The sequence below is a fragment of the Sebastes fasciatus genome, chromosome 16 (assembly GCF_043250625.1).
Source record: "Sebastes fasciatus isolate fSebFas1 chromosome 16, fSebFas1.pri, whole genome shotgun sequence".
NCBI classification, from domain to species: Eukaryota; Metazoa; Chordata; class Actinopteri; order Perciformes; family Sebastidae; genus Sebastes; species Sebastes fasciatus.
Genome location: NC_133810.1, coordinates 1,347,860 through 1,366,259, shown reverse-complemented (window position 1 = coordinate 1,366,259; position 18,400 = coordinate 1,347,860). Strand labels below are relative to the sequence as shown.

Sequence of the window (18,400 nt, the reverse complement as noted above, 5' to 3'; positions counted from 1 at the left end):
TAAAGGTTTAAAACACAATATCAATCTAACTAAATAACTAAACTAAACAAACCAAAGTGTGTGTGTGTGTGTGTGTGTGTGTGTGTGTGTGTGTGTGTGTGTGTGTGTGTGTGTGTGTGTGTGTGTGTGTGTGTGTGTGTGTGTGTGAGACAAGATGGCGCGTGGAAGATTTGCATGGCCTACAAACAAGTTTGAGTTCATGTGGTCATGTGGCGGGTCCCAACATTTTGCTAATGCAAACACAAAAATAACGTTCTAATGTGTAACAAACTGAACTGGACAGCTTGGTGGAAATATATCTGCAACTCTTCTGTAATTACCAACTCAGTTGAAGCACAAGCTTCGATTAAAAAGGCCTCAACAGTCGGAGTGGGTTGACTGCCACAAGTGGCTCTTTTATTAAGAACAAGTTGAAAAAGGAGAGGACAGACTGTCGTACCATATTGGGAACTGAACCACCCACTGGTGGAGCACTGGGAGTATCCCACCTGACAAAGAAAACACAAACCAACATCACCCTGATCTACAAATATCTGTAGAACATTTTTATCGGTTTTTGATCTCTATAATTTTATTTCCTTGTACTTTTGCTTCTGCTGTGAGCGGTATTTCATAAGAGAATCTCTCCATGAAATCATCATTCGCTACGTAGCCAAATGCGTTTGCCAGATGTCGAGTTGTCACAAAAACAGTCTGCAGCTGGTTGTTGAACTCTACCACCAGGTGAGTGTTGGTCTTATTGGTGCTTTTGATCCTGATTAATGTAATCCTCCCAGTCTGGACAGCAGCACTCTGAACCTGGATAAACACAGATCCACATTCATAATGAAGGTTTGGGACAAGAAGGAAAGGTTCAGTACAATTACCACTCTGATAAAGTAGTCAAATAGTTGAGTGTCTGCATTAAAGGACAATTTATTTCTGTTTACAAACCACACTATATTTAACAGCTTATAAACTGAGCAGAGACGAGACAGTGTCTAACAGTTTTATGATGTTTGTTTATAGCCATGGTTTTATATGATGACAGGACGTAGGTGTTGACGACAGGACGTATGGGTGTTGACGACAGGACGTATGGGCGTTGACGACAGGAAGTGGGCGTTGTCGACAGGACGTATAGGTGTTGATGACAGGATGTAGGTGTTGACGACAGGACATATGGGCGTTGACGACAGGACGTGGGCGTTGACGACAGGACGTATAGGTGTTGATGACAGAATGTAGGCGTTGGCGACAGGATGTAACAATGTTGACGACAGCTTGTATAGAAGTTGATGACAGGACGTGGGCATTGGCAACAGGACGTATAGGTGTTGATGACAGGATGTAGGTGTTGACGACAGGATGTAACAATGTTGACGACAGCGTGTATAGAAGTTGATGAGAGGACATAGGTGTTGACGACAGGACGTATGCGTTGGTGACAGGATGTAGGCGTTGGCGACAGGACGTATAGGTGTTGACGACAGGACGTATAGGCATTGACAACAGGACGTATAGGTGTTGACGGCAGATTGTACTGTAATGGCGTTGGTGACAGGACTTATAGGACTTGACGACAGGATGTACTGTATAGGTGTTGGCAACAGGACGCATAGGTGTTGACGACAGGACGAGTAGGACAAAATAGTATAAAAATAATACATATTTTATATATCTGATCAAATAAATATGAGCTTGAATGTATCTGTTGTCAGCAGCAGCTAGGTGGAGTGTTCGTTATTAACCGTTTTCTTTCTCACCTCGTCAGGTCGGCAGCTCTTCAGTTGATCTTTAAGAGAAGAAACAAACAACACTGTCGATGTTTCTAAGGTAAAACTTCACTAATGTCTCTACGTTGACTACAGGACGTATAGGTGTTGACTACAGTATGAGTGTGTGTGTGTTGACCTACCAGCTGCAGGTTTGGGCTTCTTGGCCACAGCTCCTAAGTCAGCTGCAACTTTGCTGAAAATTACATACTAAAAAAGTTAAACACACAAATTGAAAATGATCCACGGATTAAATTTAAATGTGTTATTGATACTATACATTTATTATGTTTTAATTTATCATATAGTAATATACTGTCTGTTCTGTTGTAGCTGCTCTACATATACATGTTTTCTATATATGTATGTGTGTGTGTGTGTATATGTGTATATATATAAGTGTTGGCGACAGGACGTATAGACGTTGGCGACAAGACATACAGGTATTGGCGACAGGATGTAGGTGATGACGACAGGACGTACAGGCGTTGACAACAGGACGTATCGGTGTTTACGACAGTACGTATCAGCGTTGACGTCAGTACGTATTGGCGTTGACTACAGGACGTATAGGCGTTGAAGCAGGACGTATAGGCGTTGATGACAGGGTGTATAGGCGTTGACTACAGGACGTATAGGCGTTGAAGCAGGATGTATAGGCGTTGATCACAGGGTGTATAGGCGTTGATGACAGGGTGTATAGGCGTTGACTACAGGACGTATAGGCGTTGACTACAGGACATATAGGCGTTGACTACAGGACGTATAGGTGTTGACGACAGTATGAGTGTGTGTGTGTTGACCTACCAGCTGCAGGTGTGGGCTTCTTGGCCACTGGTCCAGATCCAGCTGCAACTTTGCTCTTCTTCTCTGAAAAGGACATTTTAAAAAATGTGAAACACACAAATTGAAAACGATTCTAGGATTCAATTAAAATGTGTTTTAGATATCGTATTTTTCTGATATTTATTAGGGCTGTCAAAGTTAACGCGATAACGCAAATTTGTTTGAACGACACTAATCTCTTTGACGCATAAACGCAATATGTGATTTTTAGATTGTAGCGGCTCAGTTTTAAAGCTGGAGTGAAGACACTGGTATCATATGAAGCTACAAAAACTAAAGAAGCCATTGGTACCAACCATGTCATACTAGCTTGCTGCGAAGGAGGTTAAATAACGCTCCAATCTTACACTAGATTTTGGCGAGATGTAGGCGATGACGACAGGACGTAGGTGTTGACGACAGCACATAGGCGATGACGACAGGATGCATAGGCGTTGACGACAGGACGTATCGGTGTGGACAACAGGACGTATCGGCATTGACGACAGGACGTATCGACGTTGACGTCAGGATGTATCGGCTTTGACGACAGGACGTATCAGCGTTTACGACAGGATGTGTTGGCGTTGACGACAGGACGTATCAACGTTGACGACAGGGTGTATAGGCGTTGACTACAGGACGTATAGGCGTTGATGACATGACGTATCGGCGTTGACGTCAGTACGTATTGGCGTTGACTACAGGACGTATAGGCGTTGACGACAGGACGTATAGGCGTTGATGACAGGGTGTATAGGCGTTGACTACAGGACGTATAGGCGTTGATAACATGACGTATCGGCGTTGACGTCAGTACGTATTGGCGTTGACTACAGGACGTATAGGCGTTGACGACAGGACGTATAGGCGTTGATGACAGGGTGTATAGGCGTTGACGACAGTGTGTATAGGCGTTGACTACAGGACGTATAGGCGTTGACTACAGGACGTATATGCGTTGACGACAGGACGTATAGGCGTTGATGACATGACGTATCGGCGTTGACGTCAGTACGTATTGGCGTTGACTACAGGACGTATAGGCGTTGACGACAGGACGTATAGGCGTTGATGACAGGGTGTATAGGCGTTGACTACAGGACGTATAGGCGTTGATGACATGACGTATCGGCGTTGACGTCAGTACGTATTGGCGTTGACTACAGGACGTATAGGCGTTGACGACAGGACGTATAGGCGTTGATGACAGGGTGTATAGGCGTTGACGACAGTGTGTATAGGCGTTGACTACAGGACGTATAGGCGTTGACTACAGGACGTATATGCGTTGACGACAGGACGTATAGGCGTTGACTACAGTATGAGTGTGTGTGTGTTGACCTACCAGCTGCAGGTTTGGGCTTCTTGGCCACTGGTCCAGATCCAGCGGCAACTTTGCTCTTCTTCTCTGAAAAGGACATTTTAAAAAAGGTGAACCACACAAATTGAAAACGATTCTAGGATTAAATTTAAATGTGTTTTAGATATCGTATATTTCTGATATTTATTAGGGCTGTCAAAGTTTACGCGATAACGCAAATTTGTTTGAACGCTACTAATCTCTTTGACGCATAAATGCAGTATGTGATTTTTAGATTGTAGCGGCTCAGTTTTAAAGCTGGAGTGAAGACACTGGTATCATATGAAGCTAAAAATCTAAAGAAGCCATTGGTACCAACCATGTCATACTAGCTTGCTGCGAAGGAGGTTAAATAACGCTCCAATCTTACACTAGATTTTTGCGAGACGTAGGCGATGACGACAGGACGTAGGTGTTGACGACAGCACATAGGCGATGACAACAGGATACATAGGCGTTGACGACAGGACGTATCGGTGTGGACAACAGGACGTATCGGCATTGACGACAGGACGTATCGACGTTGACGTCAGGACGTATCGGCTTTGACGACAGGACGTATCAGCGTTGACGACAGGATGTATAGGCGTTGATGACAGGGTGTATTGGCGTTTACTACAGGACGTATAGGCGTTGATGACAGGGTGTATTGGCGTTTACTACAGGACGTATAGGCGTTGATGACAGGGTGTATTGGCGTTTACTACAGGACGTATAGGCGTTGAAGCAGGACGTATAGGTGTTGACCTACCAGCTGCAGGTTTGGGCTTCTTGGCCACTGGTCCAGATCCAGCTGCAACTTTGCTCTTCTTCTCTGAAAAGGACATTTTAAAAAAGGTGAAACACACAAATTGAAAACGATTCTAGGATTCAATTTAAATGTGTTTTAGATATCGTATATTTCTGATATTTATTAGGGCTGTCAAAGTTAGCGCGATAACGCAAATTTGTTTGAACGACACTAATCTCTTTGACGCATAAACGCAATATGTGATTTTTAGATTGTAGCGGCTCAGTTTTAACGCTGGAGTGAAGATACTGGTATCATATGAAGCTAAAAATCTAAAGAAGCCATTGGTACCAACCATGTCATACTAGCTTGCTGCGAAGGAGGTTAAATAACGCTCCAATCTTACACTAGATTTTTGCGAGATGTACAGGGATGACAGAGATGACAACAGGATGCATAGGCGTTGACGACAGGACGTATCGGTGTGGACAACAGGACGTATCGGCATTGACGACAGGACGTATCGACGTTGACGTCAGGACGTATCGGCTTTGACGACAGGACGTATCAGCATTTACGACAGGATGTATAGGCGTTGACGACAGGATGTATAGGCGTTGATGACAGGGTGTATTGGCGTTTACTACAGGACGTATAGGCGTTGAAGCAGGACATATAGGCGTTGATGACAGGGTGTATAGGCGTTGACGACAGAGTGTATAGGTGTTTACTACAGGACGTATAGGCGTTGATGACAGGGTGTATAGGCGTTGACGACAGAGTGTATAGGTGTTTACTACAGGACGTATAGGCGTTGATGACAGGGTGTATAGGCGTTGACGACAGAGTGTATAGGTGTTTACTACAGGACGTATAGGCGTTGATGACAGGGTGTATAGGCGTTGACGACAGGGTGTATAGGCGTTGACGACAGGGTGTATAGGCGTTTATTACAGGAGGTATAGGCGTTGAAGCAGGACGTATAGGCGTTGATGACAGGGTGTATAGGCGTTGACGACAGGGTGTATAGGCGTTGACGACAGGGTGTATAGGCATTTACTACAGGACGTATAGGCGTTGACTACAGGACGTATAGGCGTTGACTACAGGACGTATAGGCGTTGACTACAGGACGTATAGCCGTTGACGACAGGACGTATAGCCGTTGACGACAGGACGTATAGGCGTTGACTACAGGACGTATAGGCGTTGACTACAGGACGTATAGGCGTTGACTACAGGGTGTATAGGCGTTGACTACAGGACGTATAGGCGTTGACTACAGGACGTATAGCCGTTGACGACAGGACGTATAGCCGTTGACGACAGGACGTATAGGCGTTGACTACAGGACGTATAGGCGTTGACTACAGGACGTATAGGCGTTGACTACAGGGTGTATAGGCGTTGACTACAGGACGTATAGGCGTTGACTACAGGACGTATATGCGTTGACTACAGGACGTATAGGCGTTGACGACAGTATGAGTGTGTGTGTGTTGACCTACCAGCTGCAGGTTTGGGCTTCTTGGCCACTGGTCCAGATCCAGCTGCAACTTTGCTCTTCTTCTCTGAAAAGGACATTTTAAAAAAGGTGAAACACACAAATTGAAAACGATTCTAGGATTCAATTTAAATGTGTTTTAGATATCGTATATTTATGATATTTATTAGGGCTGTCAAAGTTAACGCGATAACGCAAATTTGTTTGAACGCCACTAATCTCTTTGACAAATAAAAGCAATATGTGATTTTTAGATTGTAGCGGCTCAGTTTTAAAGCTGGAGTGAAGATACTGGTATCATATGAAACTAGAAAACCTAAGGAATCCATTGGTACCAACCATGTCATACTAGCTTGCTGTGAAGGAGGTTAAATAACGCTCCAATCTTACACTAGATTTCAGCGAGATGTAGGCGATGACGACAGGACGTAGGTGTTGACGACAGGACGTATCCGTGTTGACGACAGGACGTATCGGCGTTGACGACAGTGTGAGTGTGTGTGTGTTGACCTACCAGCTGCAGGTTTTGGCTTCTTAGCCACTAGTCCTGATTCAGCTGCAACTTTGCTCTTCTTCTCTGAAAAGGACATTTTAAAAAAAGGTCAAGCAAACTGCATGTGATTATCATAAAATGGGCATCTCTGTAAAGGGGAGACTCGTGGGTACCCAAAGAACCCATTTACATTCACACATCTGGAGTTCAGAGGTCAAGGGACCCCTTTGAACATGGACATGACAGTTTTTCCTCGCCAGAATTTAGTGTAAGTTTGGAGCGTTATTTAACCTCCTTCACGACCAGCTAGTATGACATGGTTGGTACCGATGGATTCATCAGGTTTACTAGTTTACTATGATACCAGGATCTTCACTATGTGTGTGTGTGTGTGTGTGTGTGTGTGTGTGTGTGTGTGTGTGTGTGTGTGTGCGTGTGCGTGTGCGTGTGCGTGTGTGTTGACATACCAGCTGCAGGTTTGGGCTTCTTGGCCACTGGGCCTGAGTCAGTTGTAACTTTGCTCTTTTCTTCTGAAAAACACATTTTAAAAAGTGAAAGAAAACCACGGAGTTGGCTTCTGTGTGGCCGACTATCAGTTATGTATTTGTGTGTTTCAGATTTGTTTTGATCACTTTGTAAACCTTTTTACTTTGACATAAAGTGTCAAACATCCCAGTTACATTCACTGTGATTTCATGTTAAAGAATCAAACAACGGGGGGAAATAAACTAAATCCATTCACAGCTTTAATCGTATGAACTCACCTTTGATTTTCTGCTGTTGTTTCTTCAGTTTCTCCACAAAGGGGAGCAGCAGCTGCTGGACTGCAGCGTCGTTCCTCGGTAGCAGCTTCATTTCTTTATCTATGACAGAGATGGACTCCTCTGTCCCATAGTACTGGATGATTATATGAGCGATATCTTCTCTGGTCCTACCAGACTTCACACCTTGAGGGATTGTGTCCAGTTTGAACAGCAACTTTCTGAACTGGGGCTCGGTGAGCTCCTCCAGGATGGAGACCAAGGCTGCTTTCCACTGCTTCTCTAACGTCCTCAACGCCATCTGTTACACACCGAGAGACGAGAGGACGAACAAAAAACGTTTGCAAATTAAAAGCAGAAACAGAGGAAACACTCAAACATCACACTGACCAGGTAAAATATATCATTTATTAATATTTACGCCTCAAAGAGAACTTCTGTGGATATAAATATAGTTCTGATAACAACTCTACATCATTACTGATTTCATTTTCTCAATACACCATATCTAATATAATATATCTAATATAAGTATAGAAAACAATTCTCCAATATTATTGACAGGCTCTTCATTTAATGTGTTGTGTTCGCCAAAGTGCCCACTAGATGGCAGTAATAGAGCACAGGTTGAATTTTGAGTAGGTTTGCAAGATATTCAGATATCAGATAAAACATATTTAATTTAACTTTTGTCTTTTCATGAACAGTCTGTTGATTAGGAATCACAGTTTCCCTGTTTAAAACACCACATTTGTGTTTAGAAAGAGATTCTTATTATAATTATAATATAATTGTTTAAAAAATTTCTGGAGGCCATTCTTTGCTCTCGTCTTTGCTCTGCGGCACTTCATTTCCACCATCCCTCTCTCTGTTTCTATTACAGTTTGTTTTATGGATTGCTTAGTTTATAGTTGCTGTACTGTAGGTTGATTAATGTAGACAAAGCAGAACAGTTAAGCACTAAAACAGTGAGCCATAACATCATCAGCCATAATATTCTCAGCCTCTTCACAGGACAAATAAACAGCTACTATCGAGTCACATCAGTCAACATTGAAACAGCAAACAAACTGCACTCATCAGCATTTTCTTTGTTCAAAACACAACAGAGTTTGTTTTGTAATTAATGTCATTAAGGATCTTATCTAACAGTAGATTCATTTTTCAGAAGAAATTAGCAGTAAAGTCTGTAATTAATACTCACTTTGTCCTTCTCTTCAACCACGTAATCCGTCTTTGAAATTTAAAAGAGGATGTGAAAGGAGGTGCCAGTGTGCAGGAAAACACCATGTCTGATCTTGTTTGTGTGGCAGATACCAACTTTAATCAGGTTTTACAGCCTGCTCGCCTCCCCACTTTATCCAGCATAAATGCTAAAATATGTGAATTTTTCATCAGCAATCTTTATTTTTTCCCAACTTTTGACTGTTAAGCTTCAACATCCAGTTGTAAACACACAGCTTCCCTCCAGTGAACAATGGTTTAGCCCACAAACCCACAACATAACTCATACTTTCAGTTTCATTTGGAGGGAAGGTATAGTGGTATATTTCCTTGTGCTTTCAGTTGTGTTGAGTCAGTCAGTAGTTTAGAGGTGGAGGAAGTATTCAGATATTTTACTTGAGTAAATGCAGCAATACCATAAAAATACTCAGTTACAAGTAAAAGTCCTGCATTTAGAATTTTAGAAGTTAATTTTAGATTATTTTACTGTACTGAACTGCACTATGAAGTTAATTTCACCACTGTCTGGAGCTTTAATCATCTTTTCTAATGTGTTTAAGAGTCCGTAGTAGTCTGTGGTCTTTATCAGTGGTGGAAAGAAACAAAGTACATTTATTATTTATTTACATTTATTCAAGTTTGCAATTTTGAGGCATTTGTACGTTCACAGAAGTATTAGCAACAAACAGTTTTTTCATGGTATTTTTGGATCTCAGGATTTATTTTTCCAGCTACAAAATACTGACTGTAAAGGTTGATGCACACTTTTAATTTCTTGTAGACGAGTGCATCAGAGGTCCATATCCATCTTATCTGTAGCCCCCATGATGCTTTGCGTGAATTATGGGCGCAACTTCCGTCGTGTCACTGAACCGGAACCGTCGTTTTCCATGGTAACGGTCCGCTAATCCCCTCTCCTAGAGCGATTGTATTAAAAACACCACCTGTTACACCTCCAACGGGATAATGTGATCATACCTCTGTAGTGTTTTAACTACACCTTCTGCCCGCTTGGAACCTCGACCGAGGCGGGACCAAGAATGGAGCGGTTCTATCGGTACCACCCTCAACTTTTGCTAATGGAAACACAAAAGTAACGTTCTAATGTGTAACAAACTGAACTGGAAAGCTTGGTGGAAATATATCTGCAACTCTCCTGTAATTACCAACTCAGTTGAAGCACAAGCTTCGATTAAAAAGGCCTCAACAGTCGGAGTGGGTTTACTGCCACAAGTGGCTCTTTTATTAAGAACAAGTTGAAAAAGGAGAGGACAGACTGTCGTACCATATTGGGAACTGAACCACCCACTGGTGGAGCACTGGGAGTATCCCACCTGACAAAGAAAACACAAACCAACACCACCCTGATCTACAAATATCTGTAGAACATTTTTATTGTTTTTTGATCTCCATAATTTTATTTCCTTGTACTTTTGCTTCTGCTGTGAGCGGTATTTCATAAGAGAATCTCTCCATAAAATCATCATTCGCTACATAGCCAAATGCGTTTGCCAGATGTCGAGTTGTCACAAAAACAGTCTGCAGCTGGTTGTTGAACTTTACCACCAGGTGAGTGTAGGTCTTATTGGTGCTTTTGATCCTGATTAATGTAATCCTCCCAGTCTGGACAGCAGCACTCTGAACCTGGATAAACACAGATCCACATTCATAATGAAGGTTTGGGACAAGAAGAAAGGTTCAGTACAATTACCACTCTGATAAAGTAGTCAAATAGTTGAGTGTCTGCTTTAAAGGAAGATTTATTTCTGTTTACAAACCACACAATATTCAACAGCTTACTGAGCAGAGACGAGACAGTGTCTAACAGTTTTATTATGTTTGTTTATAGCCACGGTTTTATATGATGACAGGACGTATGAGTTGACGACAGGACGTATGAGTTGACGACAGGACGTATGAGTTGACGACAGGACGTGGGCGTTGTCGATAGGATGTAACGACATTGACAATAGGACGTATAGGCGTTGACGACAGGACGTAGGTATGTCATGACGAGTTCTTTGCGCTAGCATCATTGCAATGTGAAACCAACACTAACCGGATCAAATGTTTACAGGTTGTAAAAAACACAAGCTTCGGTTCAGACTTCCGGGTGTGAAACGGTCCGTCTTAGACTGCATTGGTTTTAACAAGGTCCATCCATCCATCTTCAACCGCTTATCCGGGATCGGGTCGCGGGGGCAACAGCTCCAGCAGGGGACCCCAAACTTCCCTTTCCCGGGCCACATTAACCAGCTCTGACTGGGGGATCCCGAGGCGTTCCCAGGCCAGAGTAGAGATATAATCTCTCCATCTAGTCCTGGGTCTTCCCCGTGGTCTCCTCCCAGCTGGTCGTGCCTGGAACACCTCCCAAGGGAGGCGCCCAGGAGGCATCCGTGCTAGATGCCCGAACCACCTCAACTGGCTCCTTTCGACGCAAAGGAGCAAGGACTCTACTCCGAGTCCCTCACGGATGACTGAGCTTCTTACCCTATCTCTAAGGGAGACGCCAGCCACCCTCCTGAGGAAACCCATTTCGGCCGCTTGCACCCGCGACCTCGTTCTTTCGGTCATGACCCAACCCTCATGACCATAGGTGAGAGTAGGAACGAAGATTGACCGGTAGATCGAGAGCTTTGCCTTCCAGCTCAGCTCTCTTTTCGTCACAACGGTGCGGTAAAGCGAATGCAATACCGCCCCTGCTGCTCCGATTCTCCGACCAATCTCACGTTCCATCGTCCCCTCACTCGCGAACAAGACCCCGAGATACTTAAACTCCTTCACTTGGGGTAAGGACTCATTCCCTACCCGGAGTAGGCAATCCATCGGTTTCCTGCTGAGAACCATGGCCTCAGATTTAGAGGTGCTGATTCTCATCCCGACTGCGTCACACTCGGCTGCGAACCGATCCAGTGAGTGCTGGAGGTCGCAGACCGATGATGCCAACAGGACCACATCATCTGCAAAAAGCAGCGATGAGATCCTCAGCACACCGATCTGCAAACCCTCCTCCACCCGACTACGCCTCGATATCCTGTCCATGAATATCACGAACAGGATTGGTGACAAAGCGCAGCCCTGGCGGAGGCCAACCCCCACCGGAAACGAGTCCGACTTATTGCTGAGGATCCGAACACAGCTCTCGCTTTGGGCGTACAGGGATTGGATGGCCCTGAGAAGTGCCCCCCTCACCCCATACTCCCGCAGCACCCCCCACAGTATCTCCCGGGGGACCCGGTCATATGCCTTCTCCAAGTCCACAAAACACATGTAGACTGGATGGGCATACTCCCAGGCCCCCTCCAGGATCCTTGCGAGAGTGAAGAGCTGGTCCGTTGTTCCACGGCCAGGACGGAATCCGCATTGTTCCTCTTCGATCTGAGGTTCGACTATCAAGGTTTTAACAAGGTGTACTCAATAAACTGATCTGAACAGAGTGAAAGGAATTTTCAAACAGGATTCTCCTGATGAATCTGATGGAAAAACACGTGGAGACCATGAGATATTATTGAAAACTCCTGAAAAAGATGGTAAGTGAAGTAAAATATTCTTTAATATTTGACTGTTTTTGTTATATCTTTTAACAATTAAAATTATTTAATTCTAATTGAGATCATTTTTTAGTTTTTATTGAATTGTTAATTTCGTTAACATTAATTGATGATGACCTTGACAACAAAATATGTCAACAGAGGGTTTTTACTTTGAAAGGATTAACAGAAATCCTGTTGTGGAAAACGGGACACCTCAGGGGAGTCTGATAGGTCCCTTTACTATTCTCAGCTATGACTAGATGATAAATAAACAAACATAGAGACGTCACTGCAGCTACCTTAGTTTCCATGGATCCAGTTGGTTGCATGGATGATTCCTGCTTCACTGTCTGTTGAGGCTTCACAGCTCCGAAAGGAAGCATCTGAACAATAGCTGCACTCTTTAGTACGTATATAGGTTTTTAGTTTGTTATTCATTTTTAATATGTGTGTTGACTTGTGCAGGAGTCGTGCAGATGTCTGTACTTACAAATGTCTTTTGTTCACTGTTCATACAGCCAAGGGCATATATAAGTCATGGGGAGTTCGCCATACCCTTGACATGTGGCACGGATCGAAAAACCTTGGAAAGAAGATCCACCAGGTAATATTATGGAATGTATTTCATTTGAACTCATTGTCACTTCGTCACAAAACTTGCTTACACCAATAATTTTCTTTGATTGTTTTTGCATTTCATTCTGTGGTCAGGCGAGCCAGCAGAAGGGGTGCTCCATTTTACTCATTTGGAGCAAGGATGTGTGCAACCACTTTTGGTTTTGTGCCAAAATGTCGGCAACCTATGACGACTTCTTTGTAAGTACTATATGAACTGTTATTTATATTGCTACACTTGTGGAGCCAGAAATATTTCACAGCTGCAGACATCATTTCAGCGTAATGTGTCGGATCATTGCTGATGCGTTATTGTTCTCTTAGGACATGTGGGCTGGCCTACTCCATCACGTCACAGGAGAACACGAGTGGGCTCTTGGCGCCTGTCACCATGGACCCTTGTCGGACAACAGGGACAAGGAATGGATAGAGAAGGGATCTGTGGCACACAGAGCACTCATTGAGATAGTGCTAAATGCACGCTGGCTGGGTGAAGTAGTGAAGTACCTGGGATTTAGGTATGTGGGCATGGGTTTTACATGTAATGTTTATGTTCACAAGTATTTAACTCAAACAAAGGAAGCTCCTGGCTTACTCCCTATAAACCCACATAGGGAAGAAAAAAGTGAGTAAATCTTGGTAAAAGATCATGCAGCTGCACCAACATTTTCCCTTTTTGAAAAATCTCTAAAATACAGATGATTGTAAATCATGCAGTGACTTGATCAAAGTCCTTTTTATTTTTTTACTGTCCACCACTGATTGTGACTATATGTATCAACTAATGACAACATAAAAGATCTAACACTTGTTTTTTACTGTTTAGGTCTACAGCAGAACTTGAGTCCTTTCACAACCACATACTGATGTATGCCAGCAAGAGATTCAGTTTCACCCCGCCCGTCTATTCAGCTCGCACCCTACTTGCTGGTTTGGATTATAATCATCATGTCCACCGACCAGTGCAGAGAAAAGCTGATGGCTCCATTGAGTAAGTTCTTAAAATTGACAACAGTATACCCACTAAAACGGAAGTATATTAGTTTTATAATATAAGGTCAAATTTATACATGAATAATTATAATGAATGTTGCCCTTGCACAGGCAGCAGTTTTGCAAATTTATCACAAATTCATTTTTCAATAACCATCTTTTCCTGTTTCGGTCATATGCTAATTTCATTATGTCAGATACTGGAAGCTGTACAACAAGAAGTCGCGGAAGTGGAGCCTGTACACAATGAAGGTCGACAAGGACTATGGCTACATTCCTGACCTCCAGAGGGCCATCCTCCGTAGCCGCACCACAGCAGACAGAGGCATGCCGCGTGTGAGACGCCAGAGGCCTGATGACCCGCGGCAGTATGGTGTGCTATGTGGTATTCCACCTCCAACCACAGAGGAGCTACTGCACACACAAGTCAGTCGACGACAAGGTATAGAAGTTCTTTCAGTGGGCCTCATTCAACATCCCTTCTTCAGAAACCCAAATTGCATGTTTTCACACTAACCCTTGCAGCCTTCACAACATAGTTTCTCATTACACTGATTCTGATTTTAGTTGATAAAGGTTGCATATAGATTTTGTTAATTACAAGCAGCTTTTTGACGACTACAGAGATGTTATATGAAAGGTATTATTTATGATAATGTAAAGACATCACGCATTGACACACAAAAAGAGACGCATTGACATATTGTCATTGAAATAATATGGTACTGTAGCATGAGAGGCAGAGTAAGAAACTTCTCAACCAACAAAAGACCAGCATAGAGTTGCATGCTAAATAAGTTATTATATATGCATTACAGCAGCCTTTTAAAAAATATTATAGCCTATATATATGGCCTACATGTGTGACGTTATAGTCAAAACTAAACAACTGATTTCAAAATTCTAACATGCTATTCTTTGTTCATTCGCAGGGCCAAGGACTACCTAAGTGAGCAGCCGACCATAGGAGAAGACGTGACCCCTGCGACACCTCACCTGAGTCGACCCCACCTACACCCCTACTATGGCCACCACTCAAAAATACTGACCAGGGGTCAGACATGTTCTATAGGCCTAGCCCCACTGAAAGATGGTGTACTTATTTTTTAATTTACCTTTTTTTAAACTTTTTTTGTGGTGTGTTATGAATGTTTGGGATTGTCATCTATATTTTTGAATGTAATAAAAGTGTTACCCAAGTGAGCTGAATTTCTTTACTGCATGATATTGACACTGGCAGTCGTGAACAAAAAAAGCAGGTGGTCATCCTTCAATGGATTTATTTTTACAAAAACAATGGCAAGAATAACAATAAGTAAAATGTAAATACTCTACAAAAATATCACATCACACAGGAGGAGTGGGAGGGGGGGTTGTTTCAGAGCCTGTGTGGGATAAAGCCCACATATTGGTGGTGGGGGTCAGGATATCGGTCCCTAATCCTCCACACACAACAGTTTGGAATTACAGTTCTGTTACCCCGCCCCAAGGCTCCATACTGCCACACAACAAACTGCCGGTAAGCAGCATACCGGAACTGTCTGTTGTCCTCTCCGGGATTGGGTACGTCCTGCTGAGCCCTAATGTCGTTCCAGATCCTCCTGGTCAGGCGAAGGACACCCTCATGGAGGATGTAGAGGTCCACATGAGGTAGCAGGGAAATGCAGTTCTGTGGTGGCTGGCCACAGCACTTCCTTTCCACGTCAGTGGGCATTTCCCTGCACCTCATGCAGACACACCTCAGGTTGATTGGGGTCCTGGCCAGGAGGACCTGGTGGAGGAGCGCTGACCATTAGATCAAATATGAGGCTGGGATCCCTGAACAGACATCTCCCCAGAAGCTCCCGACACTGCTGCAGGCTCAAACACTGAATTCTGGCCTAGAAAGACAGTAGATCAGGGAAAAAGTATTACTTTATTTATGAATAAACAATAATGATCATAATGTGGACATAAAGTATGGACATGTTATATTTTGAGATACCTGTTCATCTGATATCTGTCGAGCTTGTAGTAGTTGTACTCTGCTGAAGCCATCTTCAGCCAGAGGGTCTTCAAGCTGACTCTGTCCTCTCCCCCGGCCAGACCCTCTGCCACGTCCACGTCCACGTCCACTAGCTCGCCCTCTTCCTCGCCCTCTTCCTCGCCCTCTCCCTCTTCCTCGTCCATTCGTAGCCGGCTGCTCCAGGACATAGTCAGGATCTGACTCGACGGTGCTCTGTTAGTAATAGATATGTAACAAATGTAAAATTACCATTTCCATTATGAATAACATGGTCATGGTTTTATTTATTTCCAGATGTGTAAAGTTATCTATACAGACTAAAAAACAGTAAAGTTAGAAAGATAGCGTTACTGAAACTTGAAGAAGCAACTGGCCGTTGGCTAACGTTAGCCAGCTAGCTATGCTATAGACTGAATAAAACATTGGGCTCCGTTGTTTCTAAAGTTTAGCTCGTCATTTCGTCTAGAAAATAAACAATTGCTTTTATTCGGTCTATAAACGAAACACTTCAAATGCAGCAAAGTCTTACAATACTTTAGCTTTTGTTGACGTCGGTCTCCAGCCTTATTTTACACTAAGCATAAATACTGTTTGTTGTCATATGTTCAAAGTTGTCCGTGGTAGCTAAATGTGGTCTGTGACAAAGTATTTTTCTCACCTGTGACTCAGCCATGGTAACTGTTGATGTCGTTAGAAGATGATGTTACCATGGTAACTGTTGATGTCGTTAGAAGGTAATGTGTAGTTCGCTGCCGGTAGCCTCCTCAGATGTAGCGAGCACGTATGAAGCGCGTGCATATGCCCGTTCTCGTGTGGGGGGAGGGGCTTCGGACAGAGAGGGGAGAGCGGAGAGAGGAGAGAGAGGGGATGCAGGATTTTGCGTTTTCCGGATTTCTACGCACTGCAGCTTTAATATTTTGAGGTGTGAGTGGTGGAAGAAATACTGAAATCTTTTTAACAATGTTACAAGATCTGTGATGAAGGCATTGACGACAGGACGTGGGCGACTACAATAGGACGTAGGTGACGACTACAGGACGTAGGCGACTACAATAGGACGTAGGTGACGACTACAGGACGTAGGCGACTACAATAGGACGTAGGTGACGACTACAGGACGTAGGCGACTACAATAGGACGTAGGTGACGACTACAGGACGTAGGCGACTACAATAGGACGTAGGTGACGACTACAGGACGTAGGCGACTACAATAGGACGTAGGTGACGACTACAGGACGTAGACGACTACCACAGGACGTATAGGCGACTACGACAGGATGTATAGGCGACTACGACAGGACGTATAGGCGACTACGACAGGACGTATAGGTGTTGATGGGGGGGATGTGGGCGTTGTCGAAAGGATGTATCAACATTGACATTAGGACGTATAGGTGTTGACGACAGAACATATGTATGTCATGACGAGTTCTTTGCGCTAGCATCATTGCAATATGAAACCAAAACTAACCGGATCAAATGTTTACAAGTTGACAAAAATGCAAGCTTCGGTTCAGACTTCCGGGTGTAAAGCGGCCCCTCTTAGACTAAGTTGGTTTTAGCGAGATGGGAGTGTGATGAGTCCTTTACTATTCTCAGTTATGACTAGATGATAAATAAACAAACACAGAGACGTCACTGCAGCTACCTTAGTTTCCATGGATCCAGTTGGTTGCATGGATGATTCCTGCTTCACTGTCTGTTGAGGCTTCACAGCTCCGAAAGGAAGCATCTGAACAAACCACAAGATAAAAACACTATTAGAAGAATTCCTCCAAGTAATTTTATTGAGAGGTAATGTTTTAAAGACACTTACAGAGTACATATTTTGAACTATTTACGTATTTATATACAGATATACGCACATGCAGATAAAAACTCTAACATGAACATTTTGAGGTGTGAGTGGTGGAAGAAATACTGAAATCTTTTTAACAATGTTACAAGTAAATATGCATTCAAAAGTAAAAGTACAAAAGTATTAGCATCAAAATATACTCAAAGTACCAAAGATAAAAGTATTCATTATGCAAAATGGCCCATAAGTAATGGATAATGTACAGCAAGCGGTCATTGTTGTGAAATAACGTTGATGTAAACTCATGATTCATTGATTATGTTTTGTTTTATTAATCCAACGGCAACGTTACGTAGGCCATGACGACAGGACGAATAGGATGAAACAGTATGAAAAATAATACATATTTAATATAATTGATAAAATAAATATGAGCTTGAATGTATCTGTTGTCAGCAGCAGCTAGGTTGAGTGTTCGTTATTAACCGTTTTCTTTCTCACCTCGTCAGGTCGGCAGCTCTTCAGTTGATCTTTAAGAGAAGAAACAAACAACACTGTCGATGTTTTTAAGGTAAAACTTCAATAATGTCTCTACACGACCACAGTCAGAGTATTCTCAGTGTGTGTTGACCTACCAGCTGCAGCTTTGGGCTTCTTGGCCACTGGTCCTGACTCAGTTGTAACTTTGCTCTTTTTTTCTGAAAAACACATTTTAAAAAGTGAAAGAAAACCACGGAGTTGGCTTCTGTGTGGCCGACCATCAGTTATGTATTTGTGTGTTTCAGATTTGTTTTGATCAC

The 18,400-nt window shown here is 43.2% G+C and overlaps 1 protein-coding gene and 3 long non-coding RNA genes across 5 annotated transcripts in view; 3 read left to right on the top strand and 1 right to left on the bottom strand.

Annotated features, from left to right (window-relative positions):
- LOC141752341 (uncharacterized) overlaps positions 1–17,526 on the bottom strand; it is a 40,108-nt gene extending 22,582 nt beyond the window's left edge. The window contains exons 1-2 of the mRNA XM_074610202.1: positions 17,451–17,526; positions 12,487–12,570 (exon numbers count right to left, since the gene is read on the bottom strand). Of these exons, the coding sequence (XP_074466303.1) occupies positions 12,487–12,570; positions 17,451–17,480 (114 nt within the window). The 5' untranslated portion in view covers positions 17,481–17,526. The remainder of the gene's footprint in view (positions 1–12,486; positions 12,571–17,450) is intronic.
- LOC141752350 (uncharacterized) overlaps positions 954–18,400 on the top strand; it is a 24,769-nt gene continuing 7,322 nt past the window's right edge. The window contains exons 1-3 of the long non-coding RNA XR_012590219.1: positions 954–1,059; positions 1,314–1,459; positions 1,504–1,601. This is a non-coding gene — a long non-coding RNA (uncharacterized LOC141752350). The remainder of the gene's footprint in view (positions 1,060–1,313; positions 1,460–1,503; positions 1,602–18,400) is intronic.
- On the top strand, positions 12,593–13,806 carry LOC141752347 (uncharacterized). Of its 2 annotated transcripts, XR_012590216.1 has the most exons (4): positions 12,593–12,791; positions 12,899–13,003; positions 13,127–13,320; positions 13,629–13,806. It is a non-coding gene; the product is annotated as an uncharacterized LOC141752347 (long non-coding RNA). The 2 variants fall into 2 exon arrangements; XR_012590215.1 differs by lacking the exon at positions 13,629–13,806 and having other exon boundaries at positions 13,127–13,436.
- LOC141752344 (uncharacterized) lies at positions 14,004–14,998 on the top strand. Its single transcript, XR_012590213.1, has 2 exons — positions 14,004–14,237; positions 14,728–14,998. It is a non-coding gene; the product is annotated as an uncharacterized LOC141752344 (long non-coding RNA).